Source organism: Mesoplodon bidens, assembly GCF_964165515.1.
Source record: "Mesoplodon bidens genome assembly, chromosome: 1".
NCBI classification, from domain to species: Eukaryota; Metazoa; Chordata; class Mammalia; order Artiodactyla; family Ziphiidae; genus Mesoplodon; species Mesoplodon bidens.
Window position 1 is genome coordinate 1,899,726 of NC_138176.1, and position 17,809 is coordinate 1,917,534.

At 48.5% G+C, this 17,809-nt stretch overlaps 1 protein-coding gene across 1 annotated transcript in view; it reads left to right on the plus strand.

The window, feature by feature from the left end:
- Window positions 1-14,168: 14,168 nt before the first annotated feature.
- TCERG1L (transcription elongation regulator 1 like) overlaps window positions 14,169-17,809 on the plus strand; it is a gene marked incomplete at both ends in the record, with an annotated part of 204,936 nt that continues 201,295 nt past the window's right edge. Inside the window, 3 exons of the mRNA XM_081239775.1 lie at window positions 14,169-14,498; window positions 16,528-16,674; window positions 17,430-17,610. Coding sequence (XP_081095901.1) covers window positions 14,169-14,498; window positions 16,528-16,674; window positions 17,430-17,610 — 658 coding nt within the window. The remainder of the gene's footprint in view (window positions 14,499-16,527; window positions 16,675-17,429; window positions 17,611-17,809) is intronic.

The window sequence follows — 17,809 nt, forward strand, 5'->3', positions numbered from 1 at the left end:
GTTGAGGAAGAGCCAGAATAGCACTGAAGTGGATGTGGCTGTAACTGGGTGACATCGGGGGTCCTTGGGATGGTGGAAATGTCCTGTTTCTTGACTGTATCTCTGTCAGTGTCCTGGTTGTGATGATGTTCTATAGTTTTGCAAAATGTTATCATTGGAGGAAGCTGGGTGAAAGCACACATGATCTCTGTATTATTTCTTACAATGGCATGTGAATCGACAATTATCTCAAATAGAAAGTTTAATTTTTAAAAGCATAAAACAAGCGGTTCCATATAATAGAACTTACCCTCCCTAGGAGTCATTTATAATACTTATGCTTTTATGAGACAAACTTACATAGAGTGAAACACATAGATCTTGAGCATAAAATTTGATGAGTTTTGATAAATGTTCACACCCATGTAACCCCATCCACTCAAGATACAGGACTCACCCATCATCCCAGAAGGTTCCTCTGGGTCCCCTTCAAGTCAATCTCTACTCCATAACAACCTCTGTCCTAATTTCTGTCACTATACATAATTTTTCCTGTTCTTGGATTTTATAAAATATGGACTTATTAAGTTTGTATTCTCTTATGTCTGGTTTCTTTCATTCCGTGTATTTTTTTTTTGGTATTAATCAATCTTGTAGGTATCAATAACATACTATTTTATTACTGAGTGGTAATCCATTATCTGAATAAGCCACAATTTGTTTTTCCATTTTCCTATTGATGGACATTTGGGGTGTTTTCAGTTTGGGGCAATTATGACTAAGTCTGCTAAGACAATTTGGACGAGCCTATTGCAGACCTATGCCTTCATGTATCTCAGGTACGTAGCTCAGAGTGAGATTGTTGGTCACATGGCAAATGGGCTCCTAAAGTGGGGAATGGCCAGTAAAATTCTTCTCTGTAACGCATGAGTTCTGGTTACTTCACCGCCTCATGGTGTTTCTCACGGTCAGTTGGTCAGTTTTGTTTGTTGGTTTCTTTGTTGATTTTAGCCATCCTGGGGAGGTGTGACATGATATCTCCATTGGGTGTTAATTTGCATTTTCCCTGGTAATTAATGACATTCAGCCAATTTTCATGAGGATATTAATATTTAATTTGCATCAGTCATTTGTATACCTGATTTTGTGAAATGACTAGTCAGGTCTTTTCTTACTGGATTGTTATTTCTTCTTTGCTGATGTGTGGAAGTTCTTTATATATTCTGGATATCTTTGTCAGATATATGTGTTATGAATTTTTTTTCTACCAATTTGTGGGTTGTGCTTTCATGTTCCTGGTGGTGTCTTTTGAAGAGGAAAAGTTTTAAATTTTGATGGAAAGTAATTTATCCATTGTTTGTTTTATATTTCCTGCTTTCTGCATCGTCTTATATTCTTGTCAGCTCTGAGGTTGGGAAGATTTTCAAACATGTTTTCTTCTAAAAAGCCTTAATACTTTTGGATTTTACTTTTAATTCTATGACACATCTTGCATCAAGTTTTATGGAGTATAAGGTAGGGGTCCAATACTTGTTTTCTTGTGTTGTGTTTCATACTTTTATCCAGTAGTTTCAACACCATTTGTTGAAAAGACTTTTGAACAGTTTTCCCTATTGAACAGTTTGTCACGCCTTGGCTATTCTTGCTTTTTACACTTGTATATCTATTTTAGAATTAGCATATCAAGTATATATAAAGTATGTATATATCCTCACCTTTGATTATTTTGTTTGCATTAAAATTATACATCACTTTGGGCAGAATTGACAGCTTTAAAATGTTGAGTCTTCCTATCCATATATATGGTCTATCCACTTTTAAAGTTAAAAAAAAAATCTCAAGAAAGTTATACAATTTCAGCCATAAAGAAACTATACATTTTTCGTTGTTGGATTACTGTTAGGAACCTCATCATTTTTGTTACTATTTTAAATACTACATAATTTTAAATTACATGTTCCACTTGCATTTATTATGAAAATGCAAATAACTTTTATATATTGATTTTTCAAAACTTGCCAAACTCTATTTTTATTCTTTTAGTATTTGCTCTAGAAATTCTAGCATGCATATTTAACTTAAAGTTAAAATTTAATAAATATCTTTACTTCACCCCAGACTTACATGCTATTTCTGTGCAGTGAGGTAGTTCTAACTTAATTTTTACCCCCACCAAGTATGGTTGGGTTGATGCAGGTGTATGTCCTGCCTGCGCCTTTACTGTAATACTTACTCCGCTCAGTCTTGCTGGGGGCGCCCCTGACCTTCCTCCTGGCATCATTTACCTTCTTTCTCTAGAACCTCACTGTAACTCCCTTTAGCGAGAGGCCATTGAAGTAAGCACTCCCCGTTTTGATCAGTTTTCACAAGTTTTTATTTTGCCCTTGTTTTTGCATTCCACGGATGTTGGGAACCATGTCCCATGTTTATCAAAAAAGGCGAATTTTGTTATCACCTTTTAAATTTTTTCTATACACTTGCTGATTTCTGTATTTGTCAAGCTGGTCTATTGGTTACTAAGAGGGATGTGTTAAAATTTCCCGCTGTGTTTACTCATTTTGTCTACTTAAAAAACTCTGCTGATAATTATTTTTTATATTTTGAGATTATGTAATTAGGTACATATACATTTAGAACGGAATTATCTTCTTATGTCATTATATGCCGCTTCTCTTCAATCTCTAATAATGTTCCTTATTTTAAAGTACACTTCGATATCAGTGTACCTAAACCAACTTTCTTTCAGCTAGTGTTTGTAGCCAGGGCTGTCCCTAGTGTTTGTGGGGCCCTGGGCAAGTATTTTATGTGGGGTGCTATCTATAAAACTAATTTAAATTAAATATATATTAGAAACCCATGGGTCCATTTGAGGTATAATGATTTATCCACGAAGATTTAGAACAATGGACAGAGATGCAGCTTTATTCTCCAATCAGTGTATGTGAAGATGCTTGGTCATTGGGAGACACCATCTCTTCCTGTTCAGGTCCAGGAATCTTCTCTTTGTTATTTATTGCCAAGGGCACCATGCCTGTCCAATTTCTTGTTTCCCAACAGGAGAAAAAGATGGCAATTCTGTTGTGACTCGCAGTGCGTGGCCCTGGGGACCTGTGTGCCTGGACCAGCCCGCGTCTCTCGCCTCTGTGCTTTAATACGGTGCGTGTTACTTCCTGCATGGTGACTCTAGAAACTGCTCCGTTGGTGCTGCTGGCCACGAACCCTGGCTTCCAATGAGCCACTCAGAGCTTGTCCCTGGGCTTCCTTTGTGGAGATCACACTCTCAAGTCTGCTTCAGAGCACACAGGGGACGAGCCGGGGTCTGTCACACTTCCAGAAGCCGGGGACTTGTGACTTCTGTGCACTCTGGAAAATATTCGGCCATCATCTCTGAATATCGTGTCTCTTGTCTCTTCTTTTCCTCTTTCCTCACTTCTGGGAACTCTTACTCGACACACATCAGCCCTTTCACCTTGTCCTCCATGTTTCCTCTCATCCCTTTCACATCATCCGGTGCTTTCTCACTGTGATGTTTTCTGGGAGATTCCTTCCTCCCCTCATTCATTTATCTCTTCAGCTCTGTCTGATCTGCTTTTTAATCCACATGCTGTGTTTTAAACTTCAAGCACTGTGTTTTTCATTTCTAAAAGGTTTATTAAATCAATTTACAAATTCACCTAGCTGTCTTTTATTATCTCTTATTTTTTAGAGGCAACTTTAGTGCATTATTTTAAACTATTTTGGAAGAACTCACTAAAATATTTAAATGTTACTTGAAAATGTCAAGCACACCTATTTTATATTCCATGTCTTATCATTCTAACACTCTTCATCTTTTGGGGTCTGATGCCTCTGTTTTAATCTTTTCCCACAAACCTCCATCGCCTCTTTCCTCCTGTGCTTCGTGCTTTGCGATGTCCCTTTGATCGTCTTCTGTGACATGTCTCTGGGGACTGCATTTACTATGTCTTCCTCGAGAGGGTTTGTATTCCTTACTGCCAGGTGCCTGGGGCCACCCCCCATCAGGGACCACTTGAAATATGTTTTTTTTTTCATGTGGGACAGTCCGTAGTTATAAATTATCCAAGGAGGCGTTCTCCACCCACCAGCTGGAATCCGATGCACAAAGGGCTTCTGACTATCTCTGTTTGCAGGACAGTCTTCCTGGTGGCTGTGCGGTTCCTGGACAGCGAGTCCAGTGCTCTTCCTTCTATCAACAAGACCAGGACAAATTACAGATGGACAGACTTGTCTGGGGAGGAAAGAGGGCACCCTCGGGGCCGTCACCCCAAAAGGCCCAGCCCAGCTGGACCCAGACCTGCCTGGGAGTCTCGCGGGCAGCCTGTTCCCCACAGCGGCAGCACAAGAAAGCAGGAGCACTTGGTTACCGGGGGCAGCAAATGTCCAGGTCAGATGACGGATTCAGCTTAATCATGTTTCCATTTTGGGTTCTCTTGTCATTTTTAGCTTCTAGGAATCTCTCTACCTTTTCTTTTTTTTCCCCAATTCAGCCCTGTCTTTTTTTTTTTTTTTAAGTTTTAATCATACTTAAAAAAAAATGTTTCATTCTGTTCAAGACACATTTCATTTGACAAGTGTATGGATGAGTGCTGGTCTGTTATGTTCCTGGTTCCAAGAACACCATGCACGCGGTTTGCAGTCTAGAGATTCCTGTGCTCAGGGCAGGGGGTGTCCAGATGACTCGGGAACCCCAGCGAGTGCGCTTCTTCCTCCCCACACCCTGGGGAGTCACTGTCACTGTCCTGGGGCACCTGCAGCTGCTCCACCTGAAGTAGGAGGATGAGGGGGTGACAGATGGCCCTGGGACAGGGTGTGGGGGCCAGGGGCCTGCAGGCGGCTTCTCAGCGGCTGCTGGAGGAGTGCGACTGGAGCAGGGGCCGCAGGGAGCCTCTGAGGGCTGTGCGGGAAGAAGAAAGGGGAAAATTCGGGGAGGTGGGGGGCTCTGACCATCAGAGAGGCAGCAGGCCTTTGGGACAGCCGGCCACCCTGGGGCTCAGACCCGCTCCTTGGCTCAGCCCCAGTCACTGAGCTGACCTGTACCCCCGGCCCACCACGCCCCAGGCAGGTCCCCGTGAAGGTCAGAGGCTCCCTGAGTGAACCCCTGTGCAGTGCCCACACCCAGGCGGTACACAATTGCATACTAAAATCAGAAAAGGTGCCACTGCTGCACCGGGCTGAGGGCTGCTTCCGGGCCGAGGGGCCATGGACACGACTTGCTCCCCAGCGCTGGCTTCTGTGTTTGCGCAGATGGTCTCGGGCAGAAGCAGCAGCAGCCCCAGCGCAGAGGCCCACTCAGCCTCCTGGCAGCGTAGCTGATGCAGCATGGCTGTCATTTCAGGTGAACATTTAACCTTCACAGACTCAAATAGTCAACCTGGTCAGACAAAGAGAGGGTGGAGAGGAGAGGCTGGGGGAGGGCAGGCACCACTGGTTAGAACCACACAGCTGGGCCGGGCTCCTGGGGCCCCGCCAGGCTCAGGGCGGGTCTGGGTCCGGCCTGGCTGGGCCTTTTGGGGTGACGGCCCCGAGGGTGCCCTCTTTCCTCCCCAGACAAGTCTGTCCATCTGTAATTTGTCCTGGTCTTGTTGATAGAAGGAAGAGCACTGGACTCACTGTCCAGGAACCAGGATGCTGGTCTTGACTCAGCTGCTGGAGGGGCCTCAGGCACCCGGGGCAGCAGCGGGGACTTGGTGAGGAGCGCACAGCTCCCCGGGCTCCTGGAGCCCCAGCATCCAGTGTCGTGGGTGTCTCCTCTCCCACAAAGCAGAGGCCACGGCAGCATCCAGAAGGGTCTGGGGGCCCGGCCTGGGCTTGGTTCTGGAATGCACAAATCTGTGTCCGGTTGAGCGAAAGGAGCTCTCATCTTGAAATAAAGAGCATGGGGTCTGGGATCATTTACCTGCTACCCTCCTTCAAGGCTGTTTTAGCCTATATGTCGTATTGTGTTGTATTGTATTGTACTGTAGGATCTTTGCCTTTTTCTCTGTGCTGAGGAAGGTATCCCTTGTGAGGCATCCAAGGCCCAAGAGTGTGGCCATGTCTGGCTGGCCCGGTACCTAGCCAATGGACCCCAGGTAGTGAGCCAGACTCCCAGAGTTCGGGTGCCCAGGGGTGGGTGAGGCCCTGAGTCAGCTTTGCCGGTTAGGAGCACAGAAAGTCTGCCATACGATCACCATCTCATGGTAGGAATGGCCCTCGACAGCACAAGCTCTTTGGGCTTTTGCACATTTTGTTTCATTTTGGGGTGGAGTTCAGAAACTTTTGCACACACATGCTGTTATGATCGAAATTTGTGTGCCTCCCTAAAATCATGGGTTGAAAGCCTAGCCCCGAATGTACTGCTGTTTGGAAGGAGGGCCTCTGGGAGATGTTTGTATGATGAGCTCATGGAAGAGGAGCCCCTATGATGGGATTCGTGTCCTTATAAGAATCCCAAGAGAGCTTGCTTTCTTTCTGCCCTCGGCCATGTGAGGACACAGCACGAAGACAGCCATCTGTGGACCAGAAAGCAGTTCCTCACCAGACACGGAATCTGACGGCACCAGCCTCCAGAACTATGGAAAGTAAAGGTTTGTTGTACAAGCCGAGTCTATGATATTCTGTTGTAGCAGCTGATGGACTAAGACACCTTATCTCTCCTTGAGCTACTGTGTCCCAGGCAGGGGGATCACAGCCCTGACAAAGTGGCTGCAGAGCAGCATACGTGCCGCTGGACAGAGACACGAGGTAAGAATGGCACACGTGCACTTTATTGACCCTCATGAGCCTCAGCGACATCCAACTCAGTGGTTTGGCTGGCAAACATCCCCAGATGGTCTCCCTCGCTTTGCCTCCATCGGATCCCTGCTAAGTTGATGTGACTTACCTCTAGCTTCCGTTGGGGGAAACTGAGCCTACAAAGGTGGCAGGACTTGTCCAGAAGCAGGCAGCCTCTCAGGACACATGGATCGCAGACTGAGCTCAGAGACCCCACACTGTGTGTTAACGCTGGCTTGATCCACATCTGTCTCACGTATGGACAACGGAGGCCCAGGGATGTCAGGGACTTGGCCAGCAGGTGCCGGGGGCAGGAGGGACAGGATCCTTATGAACTGCCTGATGGGGCTTGGAGGCTGGGCCGTGGGGTCTCTGCCCCCCAACCACTTACAGACATCCTGCGGAATGGCTTGCGTGCAGGGAAAAGGCCGCCCCTTTTGCTGAGTCATCCTGCCCTGTCTGATCTCCTGGTCACTCTGGGAAGCTCATAGAACAGGTTGTTGAGCAGCAAGATGGCCCAGCTGTCCTTCCACCAGCGTCCCCATGAAAACCTCACGCCTGGGTCCCCCCCCGGTTTCATGTGTGCACCTCTACTTTACTACTTAGCTCCTTAAATAATCAAAACTTTTGCCCTGTGTACTTCTGAACATAGAAAAAGGTCAGAAGTTGGATGCCCCAGAGATTGGTCCCAAAGCAAGTCTATTTCAATATATTTATTAATGAGTTGGAGAAAAGGTTAAGTGGCAGAATGTGCTGAATGCACAGAATTATTTAAGTTAACAGTTCAGGGAAGAAAAAACACAGACTATCTTCTGTGAAATTGTATTTCTTTCTTACCCTAAGAATATTTTATCAAGGTGAAAACTATTAAGACAGTCAGCGGTGCAGAGAGCACTTTAGGCATCTCCATCTTTTCTTCTGTTGCGATATAACTCACCGTTGAGGTTAGAGAATTTGGATTTGAAGGATTATGATCGCGGGGCTCAGAGCTGTCCCCTCTCAGGAGAGCATGCTGCTGGTGAAGTCAAAGACTTGTAGAGAACGGCTGCCCGGCTGTACCCTGCCACCATGAAGGGAAGTGTGTGAACACGTATGAGGTCAAGGATGGACGACGTGTCACCCTGGCCTGAGCACAGCCAACTGCTGGTGACTGGTCTGCTGAAGGACCCCACTTCCACCCTTGTCAGCGTCTGAGTGCCAGCTCACACCACGGGTTGGATCCAGACGTGGACGGCCACCTTGCCTAGCGAGCCTGCACGGCAGGCCTGGCATCCTGGTGGCCTGGATGCTGCTCACAGGCAGGGGAGGGGTGCTGTGATCCTCAGCATTCCGGTCAGCTCTGCTACTGGCCACGGTGAGGACCATCCTCTCCCCAGGAATCTCGTTCTTCTGGTGTCTCTAAAGAAATGTGTTCTGGACTATGTCATGAATTCAGGCCCTGTACTTTGGAGTCGGTGCTAATTTGAACCTGGTTGGAACTGCAAAGTGTAGCCTTGTACAGAGGAAGATGATTCACCTGAGAAGGCAGAGGGGTCCTCTCAGGGTGCTAATTGCTGAAGCATCTCACCTGCTCGAGTCGGCACGGTGGGGCTTCCCCGACCTCCTGTTCCCTCGTGCTCCCGGGTTCGCCTCCTAACAGTAAGACTGTGTTAAAAACGCACTTGATAATCTACATTCTTTCCCAGTTCAGACCAAGCTGCTTCTCCTCCTGAATTATTTCCAATTAGCAGGGCTGTTGTAACATGTCTCCCAGTTGTGGCCCCTCTTAACGTGTCAGCGTGTGGCCTGGCCACGGTATAATTAAGCAGAGTGACAGCCAAGTGCGCCCTTCACAGGGATTCGGAGGGTGGGAATTCCCACCCCCTTCTCCGCTCCAGTTAAGAAATCCAGGGAACGAGCGCTTTATGTGGGACAGATTGGAGCAGGGTTAACACACCGGCTTCATCTGGTGTGAGATCAGCATGCTTTGACAAAATAAAATAAAACTATACACAAGCACAAATGTTTGTGTCCAAATAGGTAGGAAGTCTGGGTGTTTTCTGACTGGCAAAAGCCCTACTTAGCACACATCATGATGGCTTTCTAGCTGTCTGGTCAGGCTCTGTAGAGAAAACGCAAACGATTTCATGTCTCCAGATCCCACAAATCATGCCACCAGATGTGTGTGCTGAGAATAAGGCCGATGAATCGTGTGGCTTGCGAGAATGCATGGCACCAAAGGTCTTCCTGTCCCTCCTTGTCTAAGTGCCCGTAAATCATGTTCTGATAAGATGAAAGGCCTCCGTCCCCTCCCCCAGCAGCTGGGATCACCAGAGAGCCCTGGGAAAGGAAAGGGCACAGGAAGGGACCAGGAGCAGAAAGAATGAGCTAGAGGTGGGGTGACCTCAGAGGGGATGCTGGGCCAGGCCCTCTCCCACCATTGGCTCTCTGGACCCGGGGCACCTAGGATAAGCAGGGCCACTGCTCGTTGTGGTCACCTGTTTGGTGTTGTCACCATCTCCCAGACTCTAAGCTTCATGGGGGACATCTGTCTTCCTCACCATCATTCTCCAGAGCCCAGGCTGTCTTGGTGTGGGTCCCAGGAAGCTGTCTTTCTGAGTGGACACATTCCTGTGCCTGGCTGGACCCCAGTCCCTCTCCTGGCTGGGCACCCTTATGCAGGACACAACCTGCAAAGCCCTGGCTGGGTTATTGTCTATTGGATGGGACGTGGTCAGACAGCTGGCCTGTCTTTGCACCCACTGGGGGCTCAGTAATGATCCCAGGCTGGGGTTTCAATCCAGCATGAAGAGTGTTCTCTTCTAGTCACTGGACACTCAGCTGTTGTGGAGAGGGGAGGGGGGAGCACGCGGTTCCTGCCATCCAGGGCCTCTATGAGCCGACCCGAGATCAGTGTGGACCCTGGGAAGTGCTCCACGGAGGGCGGCGGGTCCGGACGCAGGGAGGGGGGCCTCTGCGCTGTCCTGAGCATCCCTCAATAACTGCCCGGGGTGTCTGGTTTTCAAGGTCTTCACTGTGTCCGACACGGCGTCTACGCACTCCAGCGTTTGAGACATTTTACCTGTGACTTAGCTCGATGGATGGTGGGAAGGTAGGTGGGTGGGCGGGTGGCTCTTTATAGCTACGAAATGGACAGGCTGCTGAGTAGGGTGCGCTGCTGTGTCCCACGTGGGCTACTGCTTCCCACTCGGGGCAGCCTCGCCTCCACTCCTACACGTCCTCCGTGAGCTTTCTGCTTTGCTGTTGATAACGGGGTTCCTCTAGGTATTTTCAGCAGTGTGGGGAACCGCTCATGCTATGATGCTGAGTGAAAAATAAGGTTTAAAACTATTTATTATAAAATGCAATTTAATATAAAATGTAATATGATAAGATGCTATAATATACGCTATACATATATTACTATATGTAATATATATACAATATACATTATCATGCTATATAGAGAGAGATGAGAAGAAAACAATTCTATGGAGGGGAGATCAACAAAAGGTTCATATTCCTTTTCCCTGAGTGGGTTTGATTCATGATGCTTTTCGATATTTTCCAGATATTCTGCAATACCACATTTCTAATAAAAACAATAATAATACCCTCTAACAAACGAGCACACTCCTGTCCGTCCAGGGTGGTTTCGTGCTACCACCTGCCTCGGTTCCCCTCCGTGTTTCCTAGAGAGCGTCACTCCCCATTACGGGGACCCCCTGACGGCCTCTCCTCTCCCGCTCTGTGCTTGGCTGGGGTGACCCCATCCACCTCTCCGATCTCAGCCACCACCACGGCAGGCTACCCCTCTCCATTCTTGTGCTAATTCCAGTTCCGTGTCTTCATCCAAGACTTTGCTCCTGACTCCAGGCAACCGTGACATGGACGGATCTTTCCAGGTGTCCCTCGGAGACTGCCAAGTTGTCCTGTCCGGAGCAACCTCTCTTCTCTGCGGCTCATCCCCAAAGGCTCCTCATCTCTGGGAAGGGATGCTCAGCTGCAGACTCCCAAGTTTGGCAGGACTTTGGAAATCACTTTTACGCCCGCTCCATGTCAGCCCACCCCGAGTCAGGTATCAAATCACCAATTCCTCCTCCGGAAGATGCCAGTCTCCCGAGGCGGTGGCTCGCTTTCGTGGCTTTCATCCAGGGCCTCATCATAGCACAGTTGGAGAGTCTTCAGCAGGGAGGGACCCAGTCGGATCAGCGTTGGTTTTGGAAAGATGTTCTGGCAGTGTGAGCTGGTGGGCGGGACAGGGCCGCTGCTGAGGCATCATCTCAGTTCTCCACCCCACACGTCCCCACTCCTGCCTGCCCCACTGCTCTGGGGATTATTTTAACTCGGCAGGCCTGGAGAAGGCATCTTTATGCTTCTCTCTCTCTTTCTTTTGAGGTGGGAGTTTCTCTTATATTTTACTTAGAAAAAGAGTAAAAAAAAAAAACTTGAAAAAAATCCTTCTACGAGCTGCAAAATCTTACTTCATCCATCTCTCCCTAACACCCAACATTCTTTTTTCCAAAAAGGTGATAAACAATTCAGAATTCATTAGCATAAGAGGATAATTCACACTTTTCTTGTGCTGTGCATCTCGTCCTTCAGTCTGTCACAGATTAGCTGGAAATTTCTGCTGGTTTTGTCTGAATAATACAGACAGACTTAAGGCTGTTTTTATTGGTTAGGAGAACTTGAGACTAGATTGTGTATAAAACCCATTACAAGGAGAATTTGTCACTGATTTTTCTAGGGAGATAAAGGGCCTGAGTTCATGGGGTGCTAGTCCAGGGCTGACCCCCTGGGGGCACTGATAGGTAAGCACACCTGCCCCCCAGCGGCACAGGTCTACCTGGCATGGAGCCTCCGCGCACAGATGGGAGATCCCCTGATTTCTGGTCCTCATGGAGAACAAGTCTTCCTGCTTTAAAAGAGTCCTCTTAAATACCCATTGGAAAGAGAGTACCCATAGGAAAGGGGGCTTCTCCTATCCACGGGGGTGTCTGGTTGTTCCTGGGTTGAGTGGGGTGTGTGGGGAAAACCTTGAGATGAATGTGATTAAAACAAGAGCCAGAAATAGGGGATAAGTCCATCTCCTGGTTCCCCTGTCATATCCATTAATTAATTAGTGAAAATCGCTCTGCATCTCTGTTGTCCTCTGCTGTGTTCCCAGAATTCAGAGCACAGCATGGTAGGGAAAGGGGTTCAAAACGCTGTAATAAATGAATACAGTCAAGCCCATGGCAGGAAGCAGCAAAGGAGTTTGGGCTACTTTGAGGTTCTTTGAATGAACGTACTTGTAATTTCCCAGCTCTTGTTCAGAGCCGATCAGCTGCCCAAGGCATCCTGTGCTCAGGGCACCGGAAAGTCCAGGGAGGGAATAAATATAACCAGTTGACAAAAGCATACTTTAGCAGAACCACTTCAAGGACTGGGCTGTGTGGGAACGGGTGAGACTCCCCCAAAGCACCTGCTGAAGCACCCCCAGATCAGGGCTAAACCCTGTTGCCTGGGAGTGTGGGTTCTGTGCACACTGCACTTGCTTTTGCTGAGAGCAGCATGCAAGCCGGGCACTGCCAGCCTCCAAACAATGGAGAAGGGATGAATAACTCCCATTCAAACAGGACCCTTTAAGGGGTCCACCTTAGCCTGCCCGAAGACACCTGCCCCAATTCCTTAGTCTGGCTGCAGCCACCAAGATCAAGACACATATCACGAGCGTGTGCACATGCAAATATATGCGCATGAATTAAGGGCTTAAGCTGAATAGTAACAGTCTTCTAATCTGCAGAGCTTTCTGACTGTAGGTGAGAAAAAACAAAATCTTGCCAGGACTTTTGCATCAAAGAGAGCGATAAACTTGCTAATTGAAAAATGGTTTGCCTGGAGGAAAACACGGAGATGCCAGCTATGTAAATTAGCATATGCCAGGATCTAAAAGAAATCATGCCAGGCCAGGAGGAAATAAGCAAATTAGAAGAATGAGGAAACAATCCTAGAAGCAAACTGAAAGCACTCTGGTGCTTTAGTTTATCTCAGGAGGGAGGTCGATGGATCAGTCCAGCGGTGAGGAGAGGCCGTGTTTGGAGAGTCCCGGTGTGTCTGTGGTGTACCTGGGTGGGTGCATGCTCTCCTGCCCAGGTCAGGGTGGGCTTTTCATACAAGCTCTTAAAAGCATGCTTCATAATACCTTCCTTCTGCTTTAGGCGGCAGGAAGGCCCTTCACCAAATGCTCCTAAGAAACGCTGTGCTTGCGCTGTTGACTGCGGTGGGGTTTCTCCGGCGTAGCGACCTAAGCAGTTCATTAGCACGTGGAAGTCTCCAACCAGCTCTCGGCGACGAACGGCCCAGAGCTGGGCGGGGTCTCAGAGCCCCGGCATCACAGGGAGATACCGCGCGGGACCGGGGTCTGCGGCAGGAGGGAGGTCAGCCGGGGCGCGCGCCGCCTGGCGGCGACTGCGTGTGAGCCGCGCGGAACCAGGCTCTGCTGTGCGGGCCGAGAGAGGGTCCTCGCAGGAGGGGTGGTCCTTGGCCTCAGGCAGCCCAGGTTGCACTGCAGAGGCCGCGTGCGGTGGGTAAAGGAGGAGCACAATTCTGGGCCCGGTAGAATCCAGGACCAGTTCACAGTGGGCAATCCCAGCGACAACCGTTTGTCCCGTGCAAAGGCCCGGAGGCGACCCGCCTGGAGTGTGTGGCGCCTGAACTAGTGGGGCGTGGGGTAGGGGCCGCCGGGGCAGAGGACCCGCTGGGGTCTTAGGAAAGTGTTTGGCAGATTTTCCAGGGAGAGAAATCTACCCGTCCCCAGTGGCAATCGGTGCCCGCTGGGCGTCGGGGGCTGCAGGCAGCATCCCCTGGGGACCCTCCGCCCTCGACCCAGGTTAAGCCAGGCAGAGAGCGGCCCGCGCGCGGTCCCCGACGGCGCCCCCAGCACCGCCCGGCGGCTGGACGTGCCTGGCTCAGGCGCCGCCACTTTGGCCTCGGCTCGCTGCTGCTGGTGGACCCCGTCTCCCGGCCTGGCCGGGTGCGCCTTCCCCGGCGTACGCTCCGTCCGCGAGAGCCGGCGGCCTCCAGCGGCCGAACCTGAGCTCCGGGCGCAATCCGCGGGAGCCCGGCCAGGCGCGCCCTCTGCGCCCCGCGCCTCCGCCTGCTCCCCGTCCCCTCCCCCGCCGCCGCGGGGGTCCCGGCGTGAGTGCTGGCCGGAGCCCGGAACCCGGGGACGCTGCGAGCCGGGGCCGGGCCTGGGGGGCGGCGGCGGCGCGGGCGGCAGCGCTAGCAGAGGGGGAGGAGGAGGGGCTCCCGGCGCGGGGCAGGGGCGGAGCGTGCGGCCGCGCAGCGGAACCTAGTGAGTTCGCTCCGGAGCCCGCGCCGCCGCCGGCCCGTGCCTCTGGCGCCCGCCGCCCCCGCCGCTCCCGCAGCCGCCGCCCGCGCGGGGATGTAGGATGCTGGTGGGCGCCAGGCTCCAGCGGCGGCGGCGGCAGCTGCAGCAGCCGCAGCAGCCTCGGCGGCGGCAGCCTCTCCTCTGGCCGATGAACGCAGACCCGCCGCCGCCGCCGCCGCCGCCCTGGGTTTGGATGGTCCCCGGCTCGGCCGGGCTGCTCCGGCTGGGCGCCGGGGTCGCGCCCCCGCCAGCGCTGCTTGTCTCGGCCCAGCCCTCTGCCGCCCCGCTGCTCCCGGGGCTGCCCGGCTGGCTGCCGTTGCTGCCGCTGCCCTCTGCGCCAGACCACGCCGCCGCCGCAGCTGTGCACCACTACCCCTTGCTCAACGGGCAGGTAATGTGTCCCCCGGCCCCCGGCCCAGGGTTCGGGGTCGCCGGCTTCCCCCCTGGGCGCGGCCCTCGCCCCGCTCCGGCGGCTCCGGCCCTGAGGCTTGCGCTCTTTCCTCCCGCGGTGGTCCTCGGCTCCCCAGCCCATCACGGCGCAGCCTGGCAGCCATGCATCGGCAACAAAGTTCATGCTTCGACGTCTCGTTCTGCCTCTCGGCAGTTTTTGCAGTATGTCTTCCCGATTTCTCAGCCGAGCAGTTTGGAGACCCGCACCCCAAGCCCAGAGTTGGGACCGCCTTGGCCACAACTTTCGCCCGGGCTGGGGTCGTTGTCCAGAGCGCGGTGCTTAAGTATCGCCTCCGGAACCCGGCGTTGCAGCTGCGAACTGTGGCCGACTTACCGAATAGAAGTTAATACTTTTACAGTCTCTGCCAGGCTTGGAAAGCAAGCTGGGAATCAATAGCTGTTTCTGATTCTGATCTAGTTTTTTTTTTGTTTTTTTTTGTTTTTTTTTTTCATTTGAAAATAGACTCAGGACGATGCTTAAGAAAATTCAAACCAATGGAAGCCTGCAGGGAAATCCTGCCTTTAATACTGAGAAGTGCTACCGGTGATTTCCACTCCCACCCTAGGTCTGCCTGAGTCCACCAAATTACCTAGTGTCATATTGCACTTTGGAAGAGTTTGGCGTTTAAAATCTGGAATTAAAAAGAAAAAGTGACTGTGCTTTTGATTAATGGTGTAACAGAGCAAGGGAAGCTGGTTTTGGCAAGATCCATTGTTTGCTATCTAACTAGGCAGATGCATTTAAATCAGTGAATAGCATGTATTTTATTCCAATGACTGTCCTAATTAGCATATTCAAATGAGTGGATGTTAGAATACACCACATAATTAATTTAATTCCAGTATTATACTGTGAGCTTTTCTAAAAGATGTTGTTAACTCTTCCTAAACTGGTCTTTACACGTAATGATACATCACATACGTGGTACTGGATATGGTATTTTGATGTGTGATGCAGTTCACGTTGGGTTTTTTTTTGAATAAGCGTTGGTAGCTTTTTTGATATTTCGAAGGGTTTGTCATATGCCAGTGCTACCACTAGAGGTATATGGTGTCAAGGAACTACATTTTTTTTTTTTCTGTATAGAAAATGCTTTTTATTTTCTTGTGTAAATTTAAAACGAAAAATCTCCCCCAAACTTAGTATTAATCTTTAAAATATTTTGTGCTACCATATTTTCTGTTAAATAACTATTTAAACCAGAAGAACGTTTTCACATAACAGGAAATTCAAAAATGCTTTTATGATTTTAAAACAAATGCGTATTGAAGTATTCCATACCATTGAACAATGATCTTATTCTCCACTGATAAAGATTCAGTTAATTTAATTAGAGAGACTGTCTCCTAAATTGTCTGCCCCCTTTCAACGTTTGCTATTTTATTCTGTGCATTGGGATCTTCAGTTATGTGATAAGCTCATTTATGTTTTCTTTGCCTTGGAATCTATTTGCATTTGCGAACCTTGGGTAACTTTGAATCCTAACCTCTTATTTTGAAAATATTACTTGTGCCTGTTTTTAAAATGATAAATATAATTAATATAAAATGTTATACGGAAAAGAATAGCATAAAATATAGCTCTCTGCTTGCTTGTAAAAAGAATTCAAGAATTATAAAAGGAATACCCAGCATTTCACCTTTCCATTGTGGTTTTTCATATTCTCAGGGCAGAAATCCATTTCTTACCATGTTCTCATGGTTTTGTGCTTAGAAGTTCTTTCTTAATATTACAGAAAGCAGTGTTGTAAATGCATTGTGATGATTCAGATATGAAAATTTTAATAAATTTTTAGAATTTTGAATGTTTGTGGGGTTTTTTTGGACTGGGAAGAGGAGATTTTTCTCATAATCAAATACATGCATTTAAAAATTCCCTTTTAAAGCAGCTATCCCAGCATCTTTTGGTACAAAGTAGAGTTGATTGATATAGGCTAATGAGGACACCCTTCTCTTTTCTTGGGTTTCAGTGGCTGTTTGGTGGTCATTCTCCATCGATTGGACTGTCCCCCTCTTCCACTGTGGAATTGGTGCCCATTTTCCCACATGTCTGCCCATCTTCTCTTCCACTTCCCATTGGGAAAAGTTGGATAGACAAAAGGATACCTAACTGTAAGGTAAAAAGGCAGCTAGTCTGATTGGATAAATGGGCTATTAATTTTTAAGTTGTTGGGTATTGCCATAACAGAAATCACTGTGTATTTTTAGTTTCTAACTGCAATAGAACAACCATCTAGGTCTGGAGAGAAGTCTTTTCAGAATAAGAATGGTCTGTTCAAAAGCACCAGTAGATGGTGGTGGCGAGGGATTTTGTTTTAGCTTAAAATATTTGGTTTCCGTAGGATAATATAAAATTCCTACTTCTGAATCAGAATCTACTTTTTGAATTTTTCAGTTTTTAAATCCATCACTATTGTTCAGAATCTAGCCTTAAACCTTATATAACTCAAGTGTACATTTTAAAAGTAAGTTTTCCTTGGTATTATTGCTTTGAGTGTTCATCTTTCTGATGGTTTATCTTGGCTTTTGAATTCAAATATACTGGCTACACTGTGTTTACCTGAAAACCAACAGAAAGTAGTACAGTGACTTGTTTTACAACACACTGCTTATCTCACTGGGGTGATTCTATATCTGTTAACTGGCTGCTGGGATGAATTAACCAAGTCAATAGCTGAAGACCAGCCCAGGAGACTTAACTCGAAGGTGATTGGTATCAGAGCCCTGTGGATCTTCAGGTTTTAAGATAGTGGCTTTATAGAATCTCCGTGCATAGAATCTCCAATAGTCAGTGTAAGACAAGTATTTTACAGTCCTCAGCTTTTATTACATGCATGGTCTTAAGTGTTATGCTTGCTTTCTCTTTGGACAGATCTTTTTGAATAATTCCTTTGCTCTGGACTCCACATGGATATATCCTGAGGAATCAAGATTGTTCCACGGGCATGAGAAGCCTCAACTCTTGGCAAATCAAGTAGCCGTGTCTCTGTCCAGGCCAGCTCCTGCCTCTAGGCCGCTTCCCTCGGTGCTGTTGACACCTCAGCCTATCCCAGGTTGGTGCCCAAATAGCTGTAAAAATGTGTGGTTGTTCTTTGTTTGTTTGCTGGCTGTAGCTACAAATTAGCTTTGGGTATGAAAACTATGTTTGTCACTCTAATGAAACAATTCTTTCAGTAAAGTATAATTTCTTTTTTCATGGGCATGATTCCTTTTCATAATGGAGTTGAGTTTGGGGTAGATTATTCACTGTGT